Below are 22,557 nucleotides of genomic sequence, written 5' to 3'. Positions count from 1 at the left end.
CCGGTTAGTCAGGCTTATAGAGGTAGTATGTACATGTAGGTATGGTTTAAGTGACAATGCAAATATCATGAACAGAGAGTAGCAGTAGCATAAAAAGAGCAGGTGGTGTGGGACACAATGCAGATAGCCCGGTTAGCCAATGTGCGGGAGCACTGGTTGGTCGGGCCAATTGAGGTAGTATGTACATGAATGTATAGTTAAAGTGACTATGCATATATGATAAACAGAGAGTAGCAGCAGCGTAAAAGAGGGGTTGGGGGGGCACACAATGCAAATAGTCCGGGTTAGACTTGGCACTCCGGTACCGCTTGCCATGTGGTAGTAGAGAGAACAGTCTATGGCTGGGGTGCTCCTTTCCCTGTAGTCCACAATCATTTCCTTAGTCTTGGTTACGTTGAGGGGCAGATGTGTTGCTACCTACCCTCACCACCTGGGGGCGGCCCGTCAGGAAGTCCAGGATCCAGTTGCAGAGGGAGGTGTTTAGTCCCAGGTTCCTTAGCTTAGTGATGAGCTTTGAGGGTACTATGTTGTTGAACGCTGAGCTATAGTCAATGAACCACATTCTCACATAGCTGTTCCTTTTGTCCAGGTGGGAAAGGGCAATGTGGAGTGTGATTGAGATTGTGTCATCTGTGGATCTGTTGGGACGGTATGCGAACTGGAGTGGGTCTATGGTATCCGGGAGCCTTTCAAAGCAATTCATGGCTACCGACGTGAGTGCTACGGGGCGGTAAATCATTTAGGCAGGTTACCTCCTCTTTCTTGGGCACAGGGACTATTGTGGTCTGCTTGAAACATGTAGATATTACAGACTCGGTCAGGGAGAAGTTGAAAATGTCTGTGAAGACACTTGCCAGGTGGTACGGTACGAGCATGCTTTGAGTACACGTCCTGGTAATCCATCTGGCCCTGCAGGAGGTCAGAGACCTGGCAGTGTGGTGCCAGGACAACAACCTCTCCCTCAATATCAGCAAGACAAAGGAGCTAATCGTGGTCTACAGAAAAAGGTGAGCCGAACAGGCCCCCATTAACATCGACGTGGCTGTACATCGACGTGTGGAGCGGGTCGATAGTTTCAAGTTCCTTGGTGTCCACATCACCAACAAACTATCATGGTCCAAACACACCAAGACAGTTGTGAAGAGGGCAGAACAACACATTTTCCCCCTCAGGAGACTGAAAAGATTTGTCATGGGTACCCAGATCCTCAAATAGTTATACAGCTGCACCATCTAGAGCATCCTGACCAGTTGCATCACTGCCTTGTATGGTAACTGCTTGGCATCTGACCATAAGGCACTACAGAGGGTCGTGCGTACGGCTCAGTATATCACTGGGGCCAAGCTTCCTGCCATCCAGGACCTATATACTAGGCGGTGTCAGAGGAAAGACCAAAAAAAATTCAGACTCCAGTAACAGACTGTTTTCTATGCTACCGCACGGCAAGCGGTAGGACCAAAAGGCTCCTTAATAGCGTCTACCCCCAAGCCATAAGACTGTTAACCAAATGGCCACAGGATTATTTACATTTCATGGAAAAGTTGTATTCGGGCGCATTTGACAAATAAAATTTGATTTGATTTTGAAATCATGCCCCCTTTTGTCAAGTTCCGCATGCAAATCGCCCCTCCGCTTCCCTTCATTGAATGGGGCTCCGTTGTCTCATCGTCACCAACCAATGCGTTCAAAGGATCACGGCCGTTTGAGACTGAAAAACCCTATACGTTTTGACCATGCAATGCATGCTTCTAGAAGGATGCACAGCCAACAACTCTGGTTTGCATGCCCTGCCGAAGGACCCCATCACGTGGAATAGGTCGTTGGAGTTCATTGGTCCCCAGTGGTGGTGATCTTATCGGTAGTGAGATCATTATCGTCCCTAGCATAACTACAAACTCGCTAGGGAGATACCAACTGGCTAGGGAGATACCAACTAGCTAGGGAGATACCAATTTGCGAGTAACGGCGTCACCGGCCTCAATCTAATCCAATCTGGAGCCAGTCAGTCAATCTGTAAAGCATATAATAAGATTCCAAATTAAATTAGATACGTTATTTCTCAAACGATGTTTATAATTGAAAGATGACAATCGTTGACCCTGTTTTTCTGTTTAACAAAGTACACCGTTGGGTGCCAGACTGATCCCCTTGGTCATGAATGGATGCCGGGACCTACCAGAAGGAGCAAAGGTGGGTATCATAACATGTCCAGCAATGTGATTGCAAGGGTTTAGCGACCTCCAAAAATAATTTCATTCACTATTTACCTGCTATTTTCACAACTTGTCAGGCAAGACCTCAAGAAGAAAAGTGTCATGCGACACAAGTACCCTTGTGACACTCTGTTGTTGCCAGTCTCCCTCGACTCCTAAGAAATGGACACGTCATCATGAGGCCTCTGATAATGACCCGAGTTGTTGCCTTGATGACACAGACGGCTTCATCAACAACAGGTAATGCGCGTTATGTGAAAATCCCCCTTTCAAAGGCCCTTCCGGTCAACACCATCTCATGCTGCAGTTGTTCGAGAGATGTTCGGTCTGCAGCCTCATCCGCATCAATGCTCACTGTGAGCATTCCTATGAATGGAACAGTCATCCACATGTTGGCAAGTATCCAGCCAGCAACCTTCATCCGTCAGCAGCAACAGCTTTCGCAGGCTCATCATTTTTTACAAATACAGAAAGTAACCCACGTCATTACTTTGACACATTTGATAACCCAATTGTGAAACATAATTTATGTAAACTGACCTTATTTGTTGATTAATTTCCACTTAGATGCAAATAACGTCATGGGTATAACCTAGCCTGGTGGAACCAGCCTGATCGCTGTGTTCACCATTTCTATTTCACTTCACATTTGATGATATCGGAAGTGAAATAGAAAGGCAATCAGGTTGGTTCCACCAGGCTATTCATAACCACAATTGATAATATGATCAGTGCTCTGTGTGTGTTTTTGTGTGTGACCGACTAGTATCTTTGACGAGGGGCCAGGAGCTGATCTATGCTGCTATACCCATCAATGGGGCTCTGGCAAAGACCTTACCTCCAGCCTCACCTCTTGCTTGCTCACCAACGGTCATCGATGGGGAGAACAGAATTATATAGGTTTAGTCTGACTTTTTCAAACCTCAACAAAGTACCTGTTTGTGTCAGATATTATCTAATCCAATTGCCAATGGTATTAGAACTGCGACTGTGTTCACAGAAACATGTATGGAGCCAGCACATGGAGACTTGCAAGATGATGTGATGAAGTCCAGACTGACAGATGGCTTGATACTGATGTCTCTAAATGGAGAGAGACCTGCCATTTGGCATTAAACGTTTATTGTATCGTGTTTTTGCATTATTGAATTGAATGGTATCAGTCAATATGGGGAGGGGAAAACCATGTGTATTCTGCACCAGCATCACGGAACTCCTCCCCCAAGCCAACTCAGGTTTGGCTTCTGTCATGGCCGCTAGCATTTCTTGAAGAGCAACCCAAAAAAACTAGGCCAAGTTATCGGGTGCAGTTCCTCTTTAAGGTTAGGGTTTAACTCTCAGAACCCCTTCTCCGTATGTAGGGTTTTCAGTGCTTACATTCGCCCACTGATGGCGCCATGCAAACTACAATTCCCACGCTGTGTTTTAACGTTTAGAAACGGCAACAATCATCGCTTTCAAACCGTTTTTTTAAAAATACGCTGATATATACTGAACAAAAATATGAGAGAGGCCTGTAATTTTCATCATAGGTACACTTCAACTATGACAGACAAAATGAGAAAAAAAAATCCAGAAAATTACATTGTAGGATTTTTTATGAATTTATTTGCATATTATGGTGGAAAATAAGTATTTGGTCAATAACAAAAGTTTCTCAATACTTTGTTATATACCCTTTGTTGGCAATGACAGAGGTCAAACGTTTTCTGTAAGTCTTCACAAGGTTTTCACAAACTTTTGCTAGTATTTTGGCCCATTCCTCCATGCAGATCTCCTCTAGAGCAGTGATGTTTTGGGGCTGTTGCTGGGCAACACTGACTTTCAACTCCCTCCAAAGAGTTGAGATCTGGAGACTGGCTAGGCCACTCCAGGACCTTGAAATGCTTCTTACTAAGCCACTCCTTCGTTGCCCGGGCGGTGTGTTTGGGATCATTGTCATGCTGAAAGACCCAGCCACGTTTCATCTTCAATGCCCTTGCTGATGAAAGGAGGTTTTCACTCAAAATCTCACGATACATGGCCCCATTCATTCTTTCCTTTCCACGGATCAGTCGTCCTGGTCCCTTTGCAGAAAAACAGCCCCAAAGCATGATGTTTCCACCCCCATGCTTCACAGTAGGTATGGTGTTCTTTGGATGCAACTCAGCATTCTTTGTCCTCCAAACATGACGAGTTGAGTTTTTACCAAAAAGTTATATTTTGGTTTCATCTGACCATATGACATTCTCCCAATCTTCTTCTGGATCATCCAAATGCTCTCTAGCAAACTTCAGACGGGCCTGGACATGTACTGGCTTAAGCAGGGGGACACGTCTGGCACTGCAGGATTTGAGTCCCTGGCAGCGTAGTGTGTTACTGGTGGTAGGCTTTGTTACTTTGGTCCCAGCTCTCTGCAGGTCATTCACTAGGTCCCCCCGTGTGGTTCTGGGTTTTTTGCTCACCGTTCTTGTGATCATTTTGACCCCACGGGGTGAGATCTTGCGTGGAGCCCAAGATCGAGGGAGATTATCAGTGGTCTTGTATGTCTTCCATTTCCTAATAATTGCTCCCGCAGTTGATTTCTTCAAACCAAGCTGCTTACCTATTGCAGATTCAGTCTTCCCAGCCTGGTGCAGGTCTACAATTGTGTTTCTGGTGTCCTTTGACAGCTCTTTGGTCTTGGCCATAGTGGAGTTTGGAGTGTGACTGTTTGAGGTTGTGGACAGGTGTCTTTTATACTGATAACTAGTTCAAACAGGTGCCATTAATACAGGTAACGAGTGGAGGACAGAGGAGCCTCTTAAAGAAGTTGTTACAGGTCTGTGAGAGCCAGAAATCTTGCTTGTTTGTAGGTGACCAAATACTTATTTTCCACCATAATTTGCAAATAAATTCATAAAAAATCCTACAATGTGATTTTCTGGATTTTTTTCCTAATTTTGTCTGTCATAGTTGAAGTGTACCTATGATGAAAATTACAGGCCTCTCTCATCTTTTTAAGTGGGAGAACTTGCACAATTGGTGGCTGACTAAATACTTTTTTGCCCCACTGTATATATACACACATACATACACACACACATATATATACACATATATACAGTGCCTTGCGAAAGTATTCGGCCCCCTTGAACTTTGCGACCTTTTGCCACATTTCAGGCTTCAAACATAAAGATATAAAACTGTATTTTTTTGTGAAGAATCAACAACAAGTGGGACATAATCAAGAAGTGGAACGACATTTATTGGATATTTCAAACTTTTTTAACAAATCAAAAACTTAAAAATTGAGCGTGCAAAATTATTCAGCCCCTTTACTTTCAGTGCAGCAAACTCTCTCCAGAAGTTCAGTGAGGATCTCTGAATGATCCAATGTTGACCTAAATGACTAATGATGATAAATACAATCCACCTGTGTGTAATCAAGTCTCCGTATAAATGCACCTGCACTGTGATAGTCTCAGAGGTCCGTTAAAAGCGCAGAGAGCATCATGAAGAACAAGGAACACACCAGGCAGGTCCGAGATACTGTTGTGAAGAAGTTTAAAGCCGGATTTGGATACAAAAAGATTTCCCAAGCTTTAAACATCCCAAGGAGCACTGTGCAAGCGATAATATTGAAATGGAAGGAGTATCAGACCACTGCAAATCTACCAAGACCTGGCTGTCCCTCTAAACTTTCAGCTCATACAAGGAGAAGACTGATCAGAGATGCAGCCAAGAGGCCCATGATCACTCTGGATGAACTGCAGAGATCTACAGCTGAGGTGGGAGACTCTGTCCATAGGACAACAATCAGTCATATATTGCACAAATCTGGCCTTTATGGAAGAGTGGCAAGAAGAAAGCCATTTCTTAAAGATATCCATAAAAAGTGTTATTTAAAGTTTGCCACAAGCCACCTGGGAGACACACCAAACATGTGGAAGAAGGTGCTCTGGTCAGATGAAACCAAAAGTGAACTTTTTGGCAACAATGCAAGACGTTATGTTTGGCGTAAATGCAACACAGCTCATCACCCTGAACACACCATCCCCACTGTCAAACATGGTGGTGGCAGCATCATGGTTTGGGCCTGCTTTTCTTCAGCAGGGACAGGGAAGATGGTTAAAATTGATGGGAAGATGGATGGAGCCAAATACAGGACCATTCTGGAAGAAAACCTGATGGAGTCTGCAAACGACCTGAGACTGGGACGGAGATTTGTCTTCCAACAAGACAATGATCCAAAACATAAAGCAAAATCTACAATGGAATGGTTCAAAAATAAACATATCCAGGTGTTAGAATGGCCAAGTCAAAGTCCAGACCTGAATCCAATCGAGAATCTGTGGAAAGAACTGAAAACTGCTGTTCACAAATGCTCTCCATCCAACCTCACTGAGCTCGAGCTGTTTTGCAAGGAGGAATGGGAAAAAATTTCAGTCTCTCGATGTGTAAAACTGATAGAGACATACCCCAAGCGACTTACAGCTGTAATCGCAGCAAAAGGTGGCGCTACAAAGTATTAACTTAAGGGGGCTGAATAATTTTGCACGCCCAATTTTTCAGTTTTTGATTTGTTAAAAAAAGTTTGAAATATCCAATAAATGTCGTTCCACTTCATGATTGTGTCCTACTTGTTGATTCTTCACAAAAAAAAACAGTTTTATATATTTATGTTTGAAGCCTGAAATGTGGCAAAAGGTCGCAAAGTTCAAGGGGGCCGAATACTTTCGCAAGGCACTGTATATAAATATGCACACTAATGTTCAAAAGTTTGGGGTCACTTAGAAATGTCCTTGTTTTTGAAAGAAAAGCAATATTTTTGTCCATTAAAATAACATCAAATTGATCAGAAATTGTGTAGACATTGTTAATGTGGTAAATGACTATTGCAGCTGGAAATGGCTGTTTTTTAATGGAATATCTACATAGGCGTACAGAGGCCCATTATCAGCAACCATCACTCCTGTGTTCCAATGGCACGTTGTGTTAGCTAATCCAAGTTTATCATTTTAAAAGGCTAATTGATCATCAGAAAACCCTTTTGCAATTGTTAGTACAGCTGAAAACTTATTCTGATTAAAGAAGCAATAAAACTGGCCTTCTTTAGACTAGTTGAGTATCTGAAGCATCAGCATTTGTGGGTTCAATTACAGGCACAAAATGGCCAGAAACAAAGACCTTTCTTCTGAAACGTGTCACTCTATTCTTGTTCTTAGAAATGAAGGATATTCCATGCAAGAAATTACTGAGAAATCGCCAAGAAACTGAAGACCTCGTACAAAGCTGTGTACTACTCCCTTCACAGAACAGCGCAAACTGGCTCTAACCAGAATAGAAAGAGTGGGAGGCCCCTGTGCACAACTGAGCAAGAGGACAAGTACATTAGTGTCTAGTTTGAGAAACAGATTCCTCACAAGTCCTCATCTGGCAGTTTCATTAAATAGTACCCGCAAAACACCAGGGGTACTGTGTGTAGGATGGGGGTACACTTCTGCACGTCTTGCCTCCAAAAGCCATTTCATGAATATCAGAAGATTGAAAACAAGTAAATTCCTCAATGTCTCTGCATTTCTCAAAGAGCAAAATATATTTTCCCATCATATAATAATCACTTTCACTTCAAAGAGCTCAGACACAGAAATGTAATATGATTGTTTTATTACAGTTTTCTACTAAATGAATGACATCAAATCTGGAAGCATTACCACCTTAATACCTTCCTAAAAATGGAAAATACAGAAATGACTTGCTTACTACATCTGCCTATCCCATTCTGGTAACTTGAAAGATCAACACTTGGAAAATAAAAAGTTCAGATGGTTCACTAATAAAATGGTCAAATCTAGACGCTATCAATCTACATAATACCTTTTAAAAACAAATTCCATCCAAACGTTTCAGTGTTCACCAAAGTCAAACCAGTGACAGTAAATCTGGGTCCATTGTTTCATTTGTAGCAGAGGCTATATTGACCAGCCTTACAGATGGTCCTTGATTCTGTGACACACAAGGGCCAGATATACTCAGTGTCTGCACCTATTACTTTCCACAGGACATAAAACATCAAAGAAAAGAAAATAAAAGTTGAAGAAAAAGGAATAATATCTTAAAGTTTAAGTGGATCTAAATACAATCGTATGTCTTTAGCTCGATCGATTCCTCCGTAAAATGACGAGTAGCAAACACTTCAGTAAATCTGTCCCTGAACGTTCCATCTTTTCAATCAGTGTCAGAGGACCCGCTGGAGCTGTCAGACGAGGAAGGTTCACCTTTCTTCTTCTGCTTCTTCTTGTGACGTTCCTTCTTTTCTTTCTTTTCCTTTTTGCCTTTTTTCTTGTGGCTTTTGTGTTTCTTTCTCTTCTTGCTCTCCTCTTCGTCACTCGATGAATAAGACCTACGGGAGATTGTGCCATCCACAGTGATTAAACATAACACTACCACCATGCATAATTATTTCTCATACATACCGGAGAGAAACAAATGTGACATACCTCTTTCTTTCAGACTTTCTGTCTTTACTCTTCCTCCTCTTGTGTTTAACTTTCCTGGTGTCCTCCTGGGGACCTACAGCAATCAGGACAAATGCACAAAGCCATTCAGACAAAAACACTTGAATAAAAGTGAGAGCAACACAGTTGATGGAAGCCAAGGATTGATAGACAACTAAGCAGGGTCATGTAACTGTGTTATAACATAGTAACACAGCAGAGCCTGTTATAACAGTGACCAGAGCAGGGCTAAGTAGTCTGTTATAAAATAACTATTGTCGGTTGTACTGTATTGACCTTTTTCTTTGTGACCAAAACTTTATAATTTTTTATTTTTTTATAGAGGCGGGGGGGGGGGGGGGGGGGGGGGGGGGCTAATGCACAATATACAAACTCATCTAATTTAAATGGTTAGCTCGCATCACAGAGCCAAAAAAGTAACAAATGTAGTAAGTAAAGAGAAAAAAAGGGGGGAAAAATATTGCCTCTAACCCCTTCCCCCAATCAACATGTCTCCCTCCAACCAACCAACCACCTCCCGCCCGCCCCCCCACCCAGAAACCATGTTTTCCACCCCTTCCCACCCCCACAGAAAAATCCTTACCATACCACCCCTTCCCCATGTGCCTAAAAGCAAAGAAAGATGAAAATAGGTACGTATACACTGAGTAGACAAAACATTAAGAACACCTGCTCTTTCTATGACAGACTGACCAGGTGAATCCAGGTGAAAGCTAGGATCCCTTATTGATGTCAATTGTTAAATCCACATCAAATCACTTCAGATGGAAGGAAGGAGACAGGTTCAAGACTGATTTTTAAACATTGAGATAATTGAGACATAGATTGTGTATGTGACAAGACAAAAGATTTAAGTGCGGTAGTAGGTGCCAGGCGCACCGGTTTGTCTCAAGAACTGACACACTGCTGGGTTTTTCATCCTCAACAATTTCCCGTTAGTATCAAGAATGGTCCGCCACCCAAAGGACATCCGGCCAACATGACAACTGTGGGCAGCATTTGAGTCAACATTTCAAACTTTACAGTTGGCACTATGCATTCAGGCAGGTAGCGTTCTCCTGGCATCCACCAAACCTAGATTTGTCCGTCGGACTGCCAGATGGTGAAGCGTGATTCATCACTCCAGAGTCCAATGGTGGTGAGCTTTACACCACTCCAGCCGACGCTTGGCAGTGCACATGGAGATCTTAGGCTTTTGTGCGCAAATGCTCGGCCATGGAAACCCATTTCATGAAGCTCCCGACAAACAAATATTTTGGAACTCGGTAGTGAGTGTTGCAACCAAGGACAGACGATTTTTATGAGTATGCGCTTCAGCACTCGGCAGTCCCGTTCTGTGAGCTTGTGTGGCCTACCACTTCGCAGCTGAGCCGCTGTTGCTCCTAGACGTTTCCACTTCACAATGATAGCACTTACAGTTGACCAGGGCAGCTCTATGGACAGTGCCACATTGAAAGTCACTGAGCCATTCTACTGTCAATGTTTGTCTATGGAGATTGCATGGCGGTGTGCTTGAAAGTATACACCTGTCAGCAACAGGTGTGGCTGAAATACAGAATCCACTCATTTGAAGGGGTGCCCACATACTTTGTATATATAGTATATCAGTGAAGAGCACCTCTTCCAGGGCAATATGAAACACTGTATTTTTCTCCATACTCAGCCAGGGGCCGGAAGAATCACATCTAAACCAATTTACGATGGGATGAAATGCTAGTGCCTGGAAATACAATTTAAAGTTTGGTACGGATATTTCTTTCCAACTTCTTTCCCTCTTTGTAAGATTGATCATTTTATCCGGGATCACTTACCTTGCCATTTACATTTCGAAACCGCACTATGGATTTTTTCACAATAGCCAGTAGTGGGAGACAAGGGAAGCACTGAACTCCAGAAATTCTGGAGTTATATATTCATTTTGACAATAAGAGTAGGCAACAACACATCTACAACACTGATCCTCAACACGGGGGCCCCTCAGGGGTGCGTGCTTAGTCCCCTTCTGTACTCTCTGTTCACCCACGACTGCGTGGCCAAGCACGAATAAAACACCATCACTAAGTTTGCTGACGACACAACAGTAGTAGGCTTGATCACAACAACTATGAGACAGCCTATAGGGAGGAGGTCAGAGAGCTGGCAGTGTGGTGCCAGGACAACAACCTCTCCCTCAACGTGAGCAAGACAAAAGGAGCTGATCGTGGACTACAGGAAAGGAGGGCCGAACACGCCCCCATTCACATCGACGGGGCTGTAGTGGAGCGGGTCGAGAGCTAAATTCCTTGCTGTCCACGTCACCTACAAACTATCATGGTCCAAATACACCAAGATAGTCACGAAGAGGGCACGACAACACCTTTTCCCCCTCAGGAGACTGAAAAGATTTGGCATGGGTCCCCAGATCCTCAAAATGTTCTACAGCTGTACCATCGAGAGCATCCTGAACGGTTTCATCACTGTCCGGTGTGGCAACTGCTCGGCATCCAACCGTAAAGCGCAACAGAGGGTAGTGCGTACGGCCCAGTAAATCACTGGGGCCAAGCTTCCTGCCATCCAGGACCTATATACTAGGCGGTGTCAGAGGAAGGCCCCAAAAATTGTCAGACTCCAGCCACCCAAGTCATAGACTGTTCTCTCTGCTACCACACGGCAAGCGGTACCGGCGCGCCAAGTCTAGGTCCAAAAGGTTCCTTAACAGCTTCTACCCCCAAGCCATAAAACTGATGAACCATTAATCAAATGGCCACCCGGACTATTTACATTGACACCCCTCCCCCCCGTTGCTTTGTACACTGCTGCTACTCACTGTTTATTATCATCATGCATAGTCACTTTACCCTTACCTACATATACAAATGAACTCGACTAACCTGTACCCCTGCACATTGACCCCCTGTATATAATAGCATGGTTATTGTTATTTTGTGTTACTTTTCATTAAATGTTTTACTTTAGTTTATTTCGTAAATACTTTTGAACTGCATTGTTGGATACGGGCTTGTAAGTAAGCATTTCACTGTAAGGTCTACTACACCTGTTGTATTCGACGCATGTGACAAATACAAATTTGATTTGAGATATTCTGCGGGTTAAAGAAACCGGGATGTTAGTCCATCTACTGAGGTCGGAATGAATTGATTTGAGCTTTCTGTTAAAGTTTCTGGCAATGGTTTAATCTAAGGAAGGAAATGTATCTAAAAACCAAATATTTAAAAAGGGAAACGATAGTGATGCCATAAGTAGAGAGAGGGCAGATTTGGTTAGATGTATTTTACTTTAGATGTAGCTGAATGTCTTTATGTTCTTCAAAGTGTTTGGGAGGGATTTGAAATACACTGTCGAGATAAAGTCGGCTCATAATGAGATGACGTGATCCGTGGAATTTAGAGATAGTGGTGTAATTTCTTTAGATTGTCAAATTGCCTGGGCCAGGGGCTCCATAGACAAAAATAGCAGAGGTGAGATGGGATCACGTTGCCTGCAACTTCTAGTTATACTGAATAGAACAAAGCACGTATTGCTTGTTATTACTATGGCTGGGGGATTGTCATTTAGTATTTTAGTCATATTAATGAAATTCGAGCCAAGTCACAAAGATATGACCATTCTAGTCTATCAAAATCTTAGAGATAGAACAGCCCAAGGAGCTTTGGTTTATGATGAAGCATATGAGATATGTAATACACAACAGATGTTATCTTCTGATAATATTTGGGTAAGTAGCAAGACAAGACGACAGAATTTTTGAAAAATTTAATATCTATGTTTAGCAAATGAAAATGGCGTCCTTACCTTATATATATATATATAAAAAGGGAAATTAGTGCTGTTCTAACATCCCTTCCAAATTAATCTTTGTAAACGACTGTGTTAATCATTTCAAGCAACAGTGGACCTAATTGGTTCCAACATTTTTAATAGAGTACCAGGAATACCAGCCCAACCAGGTGATGTGCCTTTATTGATGTTATCTAATGGCCTTTTAAGTTCATGGAAAGAGATGTGGGCTCCCAGCAAGCCTGGCTTCCTCAACTGAGAGAAGAGGAGTTCTTAGATCCTTTAAATGGGAATCGATCTGGCTTGGTGTGGATTTACAAATCAGAGGTGTACAATTCTTTATAGCAACGGGAGATTCTTTAGTTGATGAATTTGGCTTCGGGTATAGTAATTCACCTGATTCAGATTCAATCGTTGCAATATCCAGTAATTGATCATTGTTAGCCAGTAGATGACTGGGTCAATTACCATGGATGAAATGGTTCTAACTATGAGTCTAACTCGATGGATGGCAAATTCAGATACAAATGTAGTTGTATTGTTTTTAATATGCCTTTGATGGCGAATTCAGATACAAATGTAGTTGTATTGTTTTTAATAACGCCTTTGATGGCGTCCCATAAAATGTGAGGATCCTCGACTGAATTTTTGTTAATAATTACAAATTCATTCAATTCAGTTTCAAATTGGTCACAGAAAATTTGGATTTTGTAGTTAGGAAATATTAAAGCGCCATCTTGTGGCTCTTGTAGGAGAATCTGGAATGTGTATCTGGCAGTAGTAAGCATGACGATCAGATATGCTCATATGTCGAATTTCTATTTTCTTGAATAAAGAAAATAAAAGTGTAGGCACGTCATAGTACTAAATCGATTTGGGAGAATGTTTTGTGCCTGTTTGAATAGAAAGTGTACTCTTTTGCTTTAGGGTTATGAGCTCGCCAGGCATCAATGAGGTAGTAATCAGAGAGTACATGATGAAGAGCCTTGGATGCTTATGGATTGTAGTTGGTCTCATTAGATTTGTTCCATATGTCCAGAATGGCATTCATGTCTGTACCAGTAACCAGTTGGAATTCAGATCATTCTAACAACATGCTGAGCAGAGATTCCAAAATGTAAAAGAGGTTTAGACCTTTTGAGTCTTTTCCTTCCCGACCCAGCTTGTCATGAGGCAGATCCTCCTGCTCGTCCTCTGTACTCTCTTCGCTGCTTGTACTGCTTACATCTAGGACAATGTCTTTCCGGGGGTCCACACGCACAAAGTTACGGCACTCGAACGTCAGGTGGCCCGCTGATAAAATGACCAGAGTAAGTACAAAAGTGAGTGAAGAAGGGAAGTACTTTAGAATGAAAGTGTATCTAGCACAGAATGATTATGGCACACTCAGGGGTCAGGGGACAACAAGAAACATTCTGGAATTGTATTCACAAGGCTTGAATATGTAGAGTTAGACTAGAGACATAATATAAGCAATAAAGATGACTTACGGTAACCACATTTCTTGCACCCAGCTCTGATGTTGTCCTTATTGGGACCTGCAAATTAATTGACAAATGTAATCATTGTGAAATGGGACAATTTTTGGCTTTGTTGAAGTCTCGCAAAAACGTAGGCCGGTATATTCTGATTCCTTCTTATACTGAACATAAATACAAACGCATTATGCAAAAAAATGTATAAGACTTTACTGAGTTACAGTTCATATAAGGAAATCAGTCAATTGACAAAAAAATGTATTAGGCACTAATCTTAGGATTTCACATGACTGTTGGTCATAGATACCTTAAACAAAAACAAAAAAAGGTTAGGTGTGTGGATCAGAAAACCAGTCAGTATCTGGTCTGACCACCAGTGTCCTCATGCAGCGCAACACATCACCTTCGCATAGTGTTGATTGTGTCCTGTGGAATGATGTCCCACTCTTCATGGCTGTGCGACGTTTCTGGATATTGGCGGGAACTGAAACGCTCTGTCGTACACGTCAATCCAGAGCATCCCAAACATGCTCAATGGGCGACATGTCTGAGTATGCAGGCCATGGTAGAACTGGGACATTTTCAGCTTCCAGGAATTGTGTACATATCCGTGCAGCATATGTTTTATGATATCCATGCATTATCATGCTGAAACATGAAGTGATGGCGGCGGATGAATGACACGACAATGGGCCTCAGGATCTCATCAAAGTATCTCTGTGCATTCAAATTGCCATCGATAAAATGCAAATTGTGTTGTTTTTCCATAGCTTATGCCTGCCCATACCATAACCTCACCACCACCATGGAGCACTCTGTTCACAACTATATTAGCAAACCGCTCGCCCACACAATGCCATTCACAGGGTCTGTGGTTGTGAGGCTGGTTGGACAGACTACAAAGTTCTCTAAAACGGTGTCTTATGGTAGAGAAATGAACAATTCTCCAGCAACAGCTTTAGTGGGCATTCCTGCAGTCAGCATGCCAACTGCGAGCTCCCTCTAAACTTGAGGCGTTGTGTGACAAAACTGCACATTTTAGAGTGCCCTTTTATTGTCCCCAAAGGTGCACCTGTGTAATGATCATACTGTTCAATCTGCTTATTTATTATACCGCACCTGTCAGATTGATGGTTGACCTTGGCAAAGGATAAATGCTCACTAGCAGGGACGTAAGCAGATTTGTGCACACAATTTGAGAGAAATAAGCTTTTTGTACGTACAAAACATTTCTGGGATATTTTATATCAGCTCATGGAACACAGGACCAACACTTTACATGTTGCGTTTATATTTGTGTTCAGTGTATATGATTCACATTGAGATAACATAACACAGCTGTTATCAGACGAATGGAGAGACTAAAATGCCATACACAGATTATTATCAAAATAACACTAGCTAGCTATTTAAAACATTGAACACAATCATACTAGCCAATCGGATCATAGTTGCTAGGCTAGCTAACTAGCAGTCCAAAAGTTCTGCCAAAAGACAACTAAAAGATAGTTACAGCTAGCTCCCTCCAATTTCCATTAAAATATTAATACCGAGGAGTCTTATGTTAGAGCAAACATACCTGGTGCAGCCATTATCACACTTTATTGCAAAAAAACAACAACCTTGTTGTGTTGATACATTTCGAACCACTTCCCTGTGGGTCCTCTACAAAACAGGTCCGATAAGAAACATAAAATGGTTAGTGGTTACTACCATCTTTGGTTAAAACATTATTTAAAAAAATATATGTTTAAACACATTTGGAGCTGATTTGACTGACTACTTGAGAAATAATTCGCACATACTAATATTTCTGACTCTTATTTTTTCAGAAAACTCAAATTATTAAAGTTTTCTCGAGATAAATTCGTCAGCCTCCCTTTAGCTAGCTAGCTACTGTTCTGTATAACGTTTTAGGGGGGCGGGGAGGGGGTTGATCGCATTGTAACACACGGACCAAACCACACATTTTAGGGGTGAATATGAAAATGATAATCATCAATGTTTTAACAGATGTTTATTTACGATATATTTCCATACACATATTTAAAAAGTTCATTGATATTTGACATATCACCCTTCAAATAAATATTAGGGAAGCTGCTTCCACGCATCGACTTGGTAAATGCCGCTCACTCCCCATTGCCTCGAGGTAAACAACGCATTCATGGTTTAACAACATGGCGGTTCAGTGAGCTGTGCTGGAGACACGTTTAGACATTAATCTCTAATTTGCAGTTTTTGCCAAATACTTAGTGCTGCATTTTCGGAAAAAATATATATTTTCATACTGCTGAAAAAATAGATAACAGATTTTCGGTTTCGAGTTGTCCGTTAACGTCAACAACAAAATGAGCAACATTTACATTCAAGAGCCTCCAACAAACGGAAAGGTGAGCGCCAGCTTGTTTGCCAGGGCTCCTGTAATTAGTTCCTCTGAAGATCACAGTCTGCACGAAGTACAGTAAGCTGGCTAGCTAACGTTCTGCCAAGCAGACGTGGGGCCTTGGTATAAAGTGCTATGCTTCTACCTTCTCAGGTTCTGATCAAGACCTCAGCTGGTGACATCGATATTGAGCTGTGGTCCAAAGAGGCACCCAAGGCCGCCAGAAACTTTGTCCAGTTATGCATGGAAGGTACGGACTGGGTGCCTGATTTATATCTACTAGCAGGTTAAAATGCAAGGTCACTCAACAGTACTGATGTACTTATAATGTATACTCAATCTTGGTTAACCCGGAATTCTGTCCGATTTTGTTTAGTCTGTCCTCATTAGTATACTCACCATTTCACATTGCACACCAGCTTATTGTAAATGTGTACTGTTCTCTTCCACAGGCTACTATGATGGAACACCATTCCATAGAGTGGTGCCAGAGTTCATTGTCCAAGGAGGAGATCCCACAGGATCCGGGACGGGGGGAGAGTCCATCTATGGACGCCCATTCAAGGTTAACTTTCACTGTCTCCATCACCTTATTAACTCGCATCATGGTCACCCCCAAATAATTATAGGCTAGACATAAACTCAACTTTTCTACATGGAACCTTTGTCAACTCACCCATTACTATGGTTTCAGACTTCCACTAACAATGTGACAGTGGGGCTGATTCTGGTTTTGCTGTTGGCTCTGTTCCCCAGGATGAGTTCCACTCCAGACTGCGTTTCAACAGACGTGGTCTGGTTGCCATGGCCAACGCAGGGCCCCATGACAACGGCAGCCAGTTCTTCTTCACCCTGGGTCGGGCAGATGAGCTCAACAACAAACACACCATCTTTGGAAAGGTAAAATGCCAAAAGAAGATCAATGCATCTTTTATGTTTGGAAAGCTTTTAGTATGCAGCATTTGTCCTGTAAGTTCATCTTCCTTTCCCCAATGCAGGTGACGGGTGATACAGTGTACAACATGCTCAGGTTATCCGAAGTGGAATGTGATCAGGAGGAAAGACCTTTAAATCCACACAAGATACGAACCACTGAGGTATGTATGTCTTGTTATAGGTTTACAACACACCCTAATATTTTATCACTTTGACCATTCATTTGTTTTACATGTGTACCAATTCTGTCAGACTCTTGTTACTTTACGTTTTTTCAAATGTCTCTCTGCAGGTGTTACATTCTCCCTTTGATGACATCATTCCACGTGAAAGAAAAAAATCCAAAAAGGATGAAGACAAAAAAGAGGGAAAGAAATCTCAGTCCAAAGCAACAAAGTAAGTGTTTAATTGACTATTATACACACTTTCTCTGCTCCTCACTCTCAATCTGTTGCTGACTCGGAAGTGTGGTACTGCAGTTATGAACAGTCGAACTCTGGACCTATTTATTTTGTCAGGAACTTCAGTCTGTTGTCATTTGGAGAGGAAGCTGAGGAGGAAGAGGAAATGGTAACTCAAGTCAGCCAGGTAATTAGAACATGAGCGGTCTTGTTATTCTGCGCCTCAAATCAAACTCGCCATCTTTGTGCCATCCGTGTCAATCAGATACATTACACACATTGTTTCTTTTCATCCAGACACTGAAGGGGAAAAGCAAAAGCAGTCATGACCTGCTGAAGGATGATCCTCTGCTGAGCTCTGTCCCAGCGGTCAACAAGTAAACACTAAGATACCGTAGAGACACCATGCTCTGCTGCCTCAGCTTATCTTGTTTGGAGAGTGAATGAATGAATATATTGTTCATGTTTTTCTGAATCTATTTGTCTTGTGTTTGAAGGAAAAAAGCCAGAGGTGGGGCTGGAGAAGCAGCAGAGGTATGCTCTTATACCTTCATGGGGTCTGTTCAATCAACACACCATGCACCACGTGTATAATGCACTCCGTTCCGCTTGTTGGGGAACACCTTTTCTCTTGAGCGTTCTTCACGCCTTCTCTCCTCTCTCTCGTATTCAGGGTGAGGATGATGAGGCTGCGGAGGGGGATGCGAATGGTGACGAAGAGGAGTATGACTCTGACGAGAGGCAGGAAATGAGGGAGAGGATCTCTCAGAAGCTGAAAAAGATGAAGGAGGATGAGAAGAAGAGTACCGATCCCAGCGAGGAGGACAGAGGAAAGAGGGCCAACCGCAGGTAGATTACACTAAAATGACATGCCATCCATTCCATGCGGCCATTTATGCACCTTTTTAATTGGGGATTGTTGTTTAATCTAATAGCGGTGTTATCGTTTATGTTAATCGTTCATCAGTGTTCTGAGTTTAGGCCCCTTTTTGTCTTTACCACAACATCTTTGATTAGAAACCTGACTTGGTGCCCAGCAGGTGGCGGTAGCGTACAAGAGAAAGTGATGTCGAATCAGTGATACAGTAGTTGTAATTCTTTAGACTGGCCATGGGGAGGCGTTGTAGCACTGCATGGACAAGGGAGCTCAGTCTGTCTATGCACTGGATATACTACTGCTTTAAAAGCCCCAACTCAATGTCCAGCTAGGTGACATGTTGGTTCAGTTCACAAGGAAATCCGTGATAAAAGAGACAGAGCTTTTCGTTCAATCGGTAGGTTTTCGAAGGTATCTTGTAATAACTAAGATGATGCAGTATGACTGAACATACCAAAGGACCTCGTCGTAGAGATAGAGCAGTGTGATTCAGCTGCTTTGATGTAATGGCCATCATTAATCCTATGGACTGGCTATATCATAGGCTACATATCAACACTGATAACTCAACAATGACTCCTTACTCCTCGCTCACTACTGTAACTAAGTACAGTCTTGACAAGATAATTACAATGGCAAACGCCATCTCTGATTAAACACTGATTGTTGTAAAAATACATTTTAATGGCAATTACTTTTGGTGACCATGAAAGAAATGAATGAATCAGAGGGTCGGAGGTACTTATGCTGGGTGATTCCTCATGACAATATAACAAAAAATATCATGATTCTTAAAGATTTTCAAGAAATGTAATCCATAGAAGAGTCCTTTGGAGGAAGGATTGTTGACATATATTTGACATTTGTATCTTTATAGCATAATTGTGGAAAAATGTATTAAAGTTGGTACATTTGGCCTGACCTAGGCCGCCTTTTAAAGCTGCAATATGTAACATAGAAATGTGTGTTATAGATCTGCCATTCTCATTGAAAGCAAGTCTAAGAAGCGGTGAATCTGTTCTATGCGTGCTATTTCTATGCTTCCCGTTCTTAAGTTAAGTTTTTGCCTCTTTTGGTTTTGAACACCAGCTGAAAGTACAATATTTTTGGTTATGGAAATTATATTTCACAGCTTTTTAGATGGTACAGTGACTGATTATCTACATTATACTTGCTTGTTTTGTCACAACTAAAATTAAGCAAACTGTTAGAATTTTTGCAACCAGGAAATGGCATAGTGATTTTCTGCAAAATGCATCTCTTAAGATTCCATAATGTTTTTGTCTGCAGGTGCTACAAAGCAAACATTGGTGTCATATGAAGCTTTGCCTCTTGCTCTGTAATATGCGTAGTATTTTCATTTCAATAACAATTTTCTTCCATTAATTAACATTGAGAGATATTCACATGAATATTTAACATGAGCAATTTAGACGTATGCCATTAGATTTAGAGAGAAAAAAGCTACACATTGTTGAACATAAAAGACTCTATTGGCATATCGATGTTCCAGTGAGGATCTCTGCTAGTTTTAAAGATGTGGCCCATTTTTATACAGAGAAATTGGCATAGTAGACAATGTAACCAATCACAGCCCTCCTTCTTACTTGTATCATAGCACATCCTGTATCACCAGTAGAGGATGATCATTTTGACATTCACGCTGTTGTTAATGCTTAACATATTGGATCGTAACTCTAAAAGTAGAAGAGATCCCACTGTGGAATATTGATCTGCCCGTAGAGTATATTATGTTCAACAATGTATATCATTTAGTTTTTTGCCAAATCTAAGATTTGGTGTTTTCGATTCATGTTTGTTTTTCCAATATTCATAAATGCATGTAGGAAAATTGTTATTGAAGTCTAAATGCTACTCCTATTATGGTAAAGCTTCATATGACACCAATGTTTGCTTTGTAGCACCTACAGATGAAACATCATGGAATGTTTAAAGGAGGCCTGGGTAAGGCCAACATGTCACAAATGTTCCAAATGTGGTCACAAAACTTAAATTCATTCTTTCTCAATTAGGCTTTAAGATACACATGCCAAATATGTCAACATTCCTTCCTCTAAAGGACCATTCTACGAATTACATTTTGTGAAAATCCCCCAAATCATGGTCTTTCTTTGTTGTTGTACTAGTCTCATGAGGAATCACCATGCTAGGGTGTTGATGAGGACTAGTGACACCCTCTCAGCCAAGCAGAACCCCCTCGCTGCTAACACACACTCACCTCGGGCCACTGGCCCCACATCAATGAACTCAGCCTGTCCACTGCAGCCAGGACCCGCTAGGTGGAAGAGAAATGCTGTCACCCGCACCACATGCCTTACTCCGCTGTAGTAGAGGCAAACATCAGTCTGCCAACACTGTGTGAGAGCGAGCAAGCAAACAGGACTGAAAGAGAGTCAGACAGACAGATCGAGCAGGGCAGAGAAAACGGCTGTGACAGTTTTTGTAACCTCAAGGTTGTCGTCCAAAATCACTTACCGGTGGAGGGAACATAGTGTTTTTAAAAGCATGTGACATGTTTGTCTCAATGCCACTGCTGATTACCACACAGCACCAGCCTTATCATAAACTGTTATCTAGCAGTGTGTTGTGTTACCTCTCAATTACCCAATGGGATAAGGACTCGGCACCGGCCCAGCCAGTCAGCTGTGTGTGTGCGCTCGTGCATGTGACTGACAGGTAGGCCGATGCAGACCGACTGTAGTATATTAAACACAAGCGTAGATTGTTTGGCTGTAGGCCTGTACCCCAGCACCGTGGTTTGTGTTGGCACAGAGTCAAAGAGAAGGCTGGTAGGTAGAGCACAGTGTTGGGCCGGGACAAAGGGGGCATTGTTGAAGAATCTCTCCTCTCTGTCTCTCTCTCTCTTTCTTTCCCCCTTTCTCTCTGAGATATTGTTTCAGACCACAAGAGTGTATTTTTATTGTTTGGCCCGCTGAGTAATTCCTTTATGCTCAACTGCAGGGGATAAAACTGAAGGATGGTCGTGGGTGCTATCCAGCAGGGCTCAGGTGGAGACGTTAAAAGTCAAGTCTGAGACGACCGCGAAAATTAGGAATCTCGCGGAAAAATATTTTTCAGATCTACACAAAACTTCTTTACCATATTGCCAGGCAATTGTTTCCCGCAGGTGCCAAGCGACCAGACAACATTCCATTTTCCTCCGCATCAAGTGACGTAATCAGTCTGAGGTGTTTTCACGAGAGATCTCAAATCATTATGTGTATTTACTATGACAGGATGGGAATTGAAGAGGGAACTGTAATTTGGTCCCGTCCATTAAAGGAGAGGGTAATAAACCTGGAAATCTCTCTAGAAATACTCGGACTGTTAGGTTGGGTGCGGACAGTTTTTACAACACCGGTATATACTTACCACATCATTATCCGTTATTGTATATCACCCCATGATACAGCTATATATAGCTATATATCAATCCCTCTCACCTCCACAGCATTCACCAGAGAGGGATCTGAGCTCAACACCTCGTCACCATTCCTATTGATTAAATCCGGTCTCTATATGAAGTGCCTGGGGCCTCTTTGCGGGAGTTTATTTAAAAAAAAATATATATATATATATATATATATATATATATATATATATATATATATATATATATATATATATATATATATTGAAGTGAGTCCCAAAAGCAGTGCATGTGGTAGCCGACTAGCCGCCACTTTTGTTAAACCCGACGGGGCATGACTGGGGAAGCAAAACGCTTCCATATGGCTCTGGGACACAGCCTTAGTTGACTGGCTCTGCCAACAAGACCCTGGCTCTCTTGCGCTCTCTCTTTCTCTTCTCTTTCTCTCAGGCGTGCATTCTCTCTGCCTTTCTCTCTCTCTCTCCATTTACACCGAGTCTACCAAAAATTAGGAACACCTTCCTAATATTGAATTGCACCCCCCCCCCCCCCCCCTTCCATTTTGTCCTCAGAATAGCCTCATTTCGTCAGGGTATGGACTCTACAAGGTGTCGATAGC

The 22,557-nt window shown here is 42.1% G+C and overlaps 2 protein-coding genes across 4 annotated transcripts in view; one reads left to right on the top strand and one right to left on the bottom strand.

Moving 5' to 3' along the window:
- Positions 1 to 7,824: 7,824 nt before the first annotated feature.
- srek1ip1 (SREK1-interacting protein 1) lies at positions 7,825 to 15,867 on the bottom strand. 3 transcript variants are annotated; one of them, XM_090234915.1, is made up of 6 exons: positions 15,527 to 15,867; positions 14,351 to 14,595; positions 13,960 to 14,007; positions 13,604 to 13,762; positions 8,675 to 8,747; positions 7,825 to 8,577 (listed from the first exon to the last, which is right to left on the bottom strand). In XM_090234915.1, the coding sequence occupies exons 2-6, from the start codon at positions 14,397 to 14,399 to the stop codon at positions 8,403 to 8,405; spliced, it is 504 nt and encodes a 167-aa protein (XP_090091041.1). In that variant the 5' UTR covers positions 14,400 to 14,595; positions 15,527 to 15,867; the 3' UTR covers positions 7,825 to 8,402. The 3 variants fall into 3 exon arrangements, with proteins under 3 accessions (XP_090091041.1, XP_090091042.1, XP_021458643.1); XM_090234916.1 differs by lacking the exon at positions 14,351 to 14,595 and having other exon boundaries at positions 15,527 to 15,612; positions 15,753 to 15,855; XM_021602968.3 differs by lacking the exon at positions 14,351 to 14,595.
- Positions 15,839 to 22,557, top strand: part of cwc27 (CWC27 spliceosome associated cyclophilin) — a 49,190-nt gene continuing 42,471 nt past the window's right edge. Inside the window, exons 1-10 of the mRNA XM_021602965.3 lie at positions 15,839 to 16,340; positions 16,487 to 16,583; positions 16,786 to 16,898; positions 17,090 to 17,233; positions 17,332 to 17,430; positions 17,562 to 17,665; positions 17,788 to 17,857; positions 17,968 to 18,047; positions 18,168 to 18,204; positions 18,344 to 18,519. Of these exons, the coding sequence (XP_021458640.3) occupies positions 16,299 to 16,340; positions 16,487 to 16,583; positions 16,786 to 16,898; positions 17,090 to 17,233; positions 17,332 to 17,430; positions 17,562 to 17,665; positions 17,788 to 17,857; positions 17,968 to 18,047; positions 18,168 to 18,204; positions 18,344 to 18,519 (962 nt within the window). The 5' untranslated portion in view covers positions 15,839 to 16,298. The remainder of the gene's footprint in view (positions 16,341 to 16,486; positions 16,584 to 16,785; positions 16,899 to 17,089; positions 17,234 to 17,331; positions 17,431 to 17,561; positions 17,666 to 17,787; positions 17,858 to 17,967; positions 18,048 to 18,167; positions 18,205 to 18,343; positions 18,520 to 22,557) is intronic.

This window comes from Oncorhynchus mykiss, chromosome 5 (assembly GCF_057628025.1).
Source record: "Oncorhynchus mykiss isolate SJ-2025 chromosome 5, ASM5762802v1, whole genome shotgun sequence".
NCBI lineage: Eukaryota > Metazoa > Chordata > Actinopteri > Salmoniformes > Salmonidae > Oncorhynchus > Oncorhynchus mykiss.
Note: the sequence above shows the minus strand (reverse complement) of the source record. Positions and strands in the feature narration are given on the sequence as shown.

Coding starts and splice junctions, on each gene's coding strand:
- srek1ip1 (XM_090234915.1), bottom strand. CDS start 14,399: ATGAAGAGTGGGACATCATTCCACAGGACACAATCAACACTATGCGAA. Junction 14,008..14,350: donor ACAATCAACACTATGCGAAG/GTGATGTGTTGC, acceptor ATTAATTTGCAG/GTCCCAATAAGGACAACATC. Junction 8,578..8,674: donor AGAAAGTCTGAAAGAAAGAG/GTATGTCACATT, acceptor AATCTCCCGTAG/GTCTTATTCATCGAGTGACG.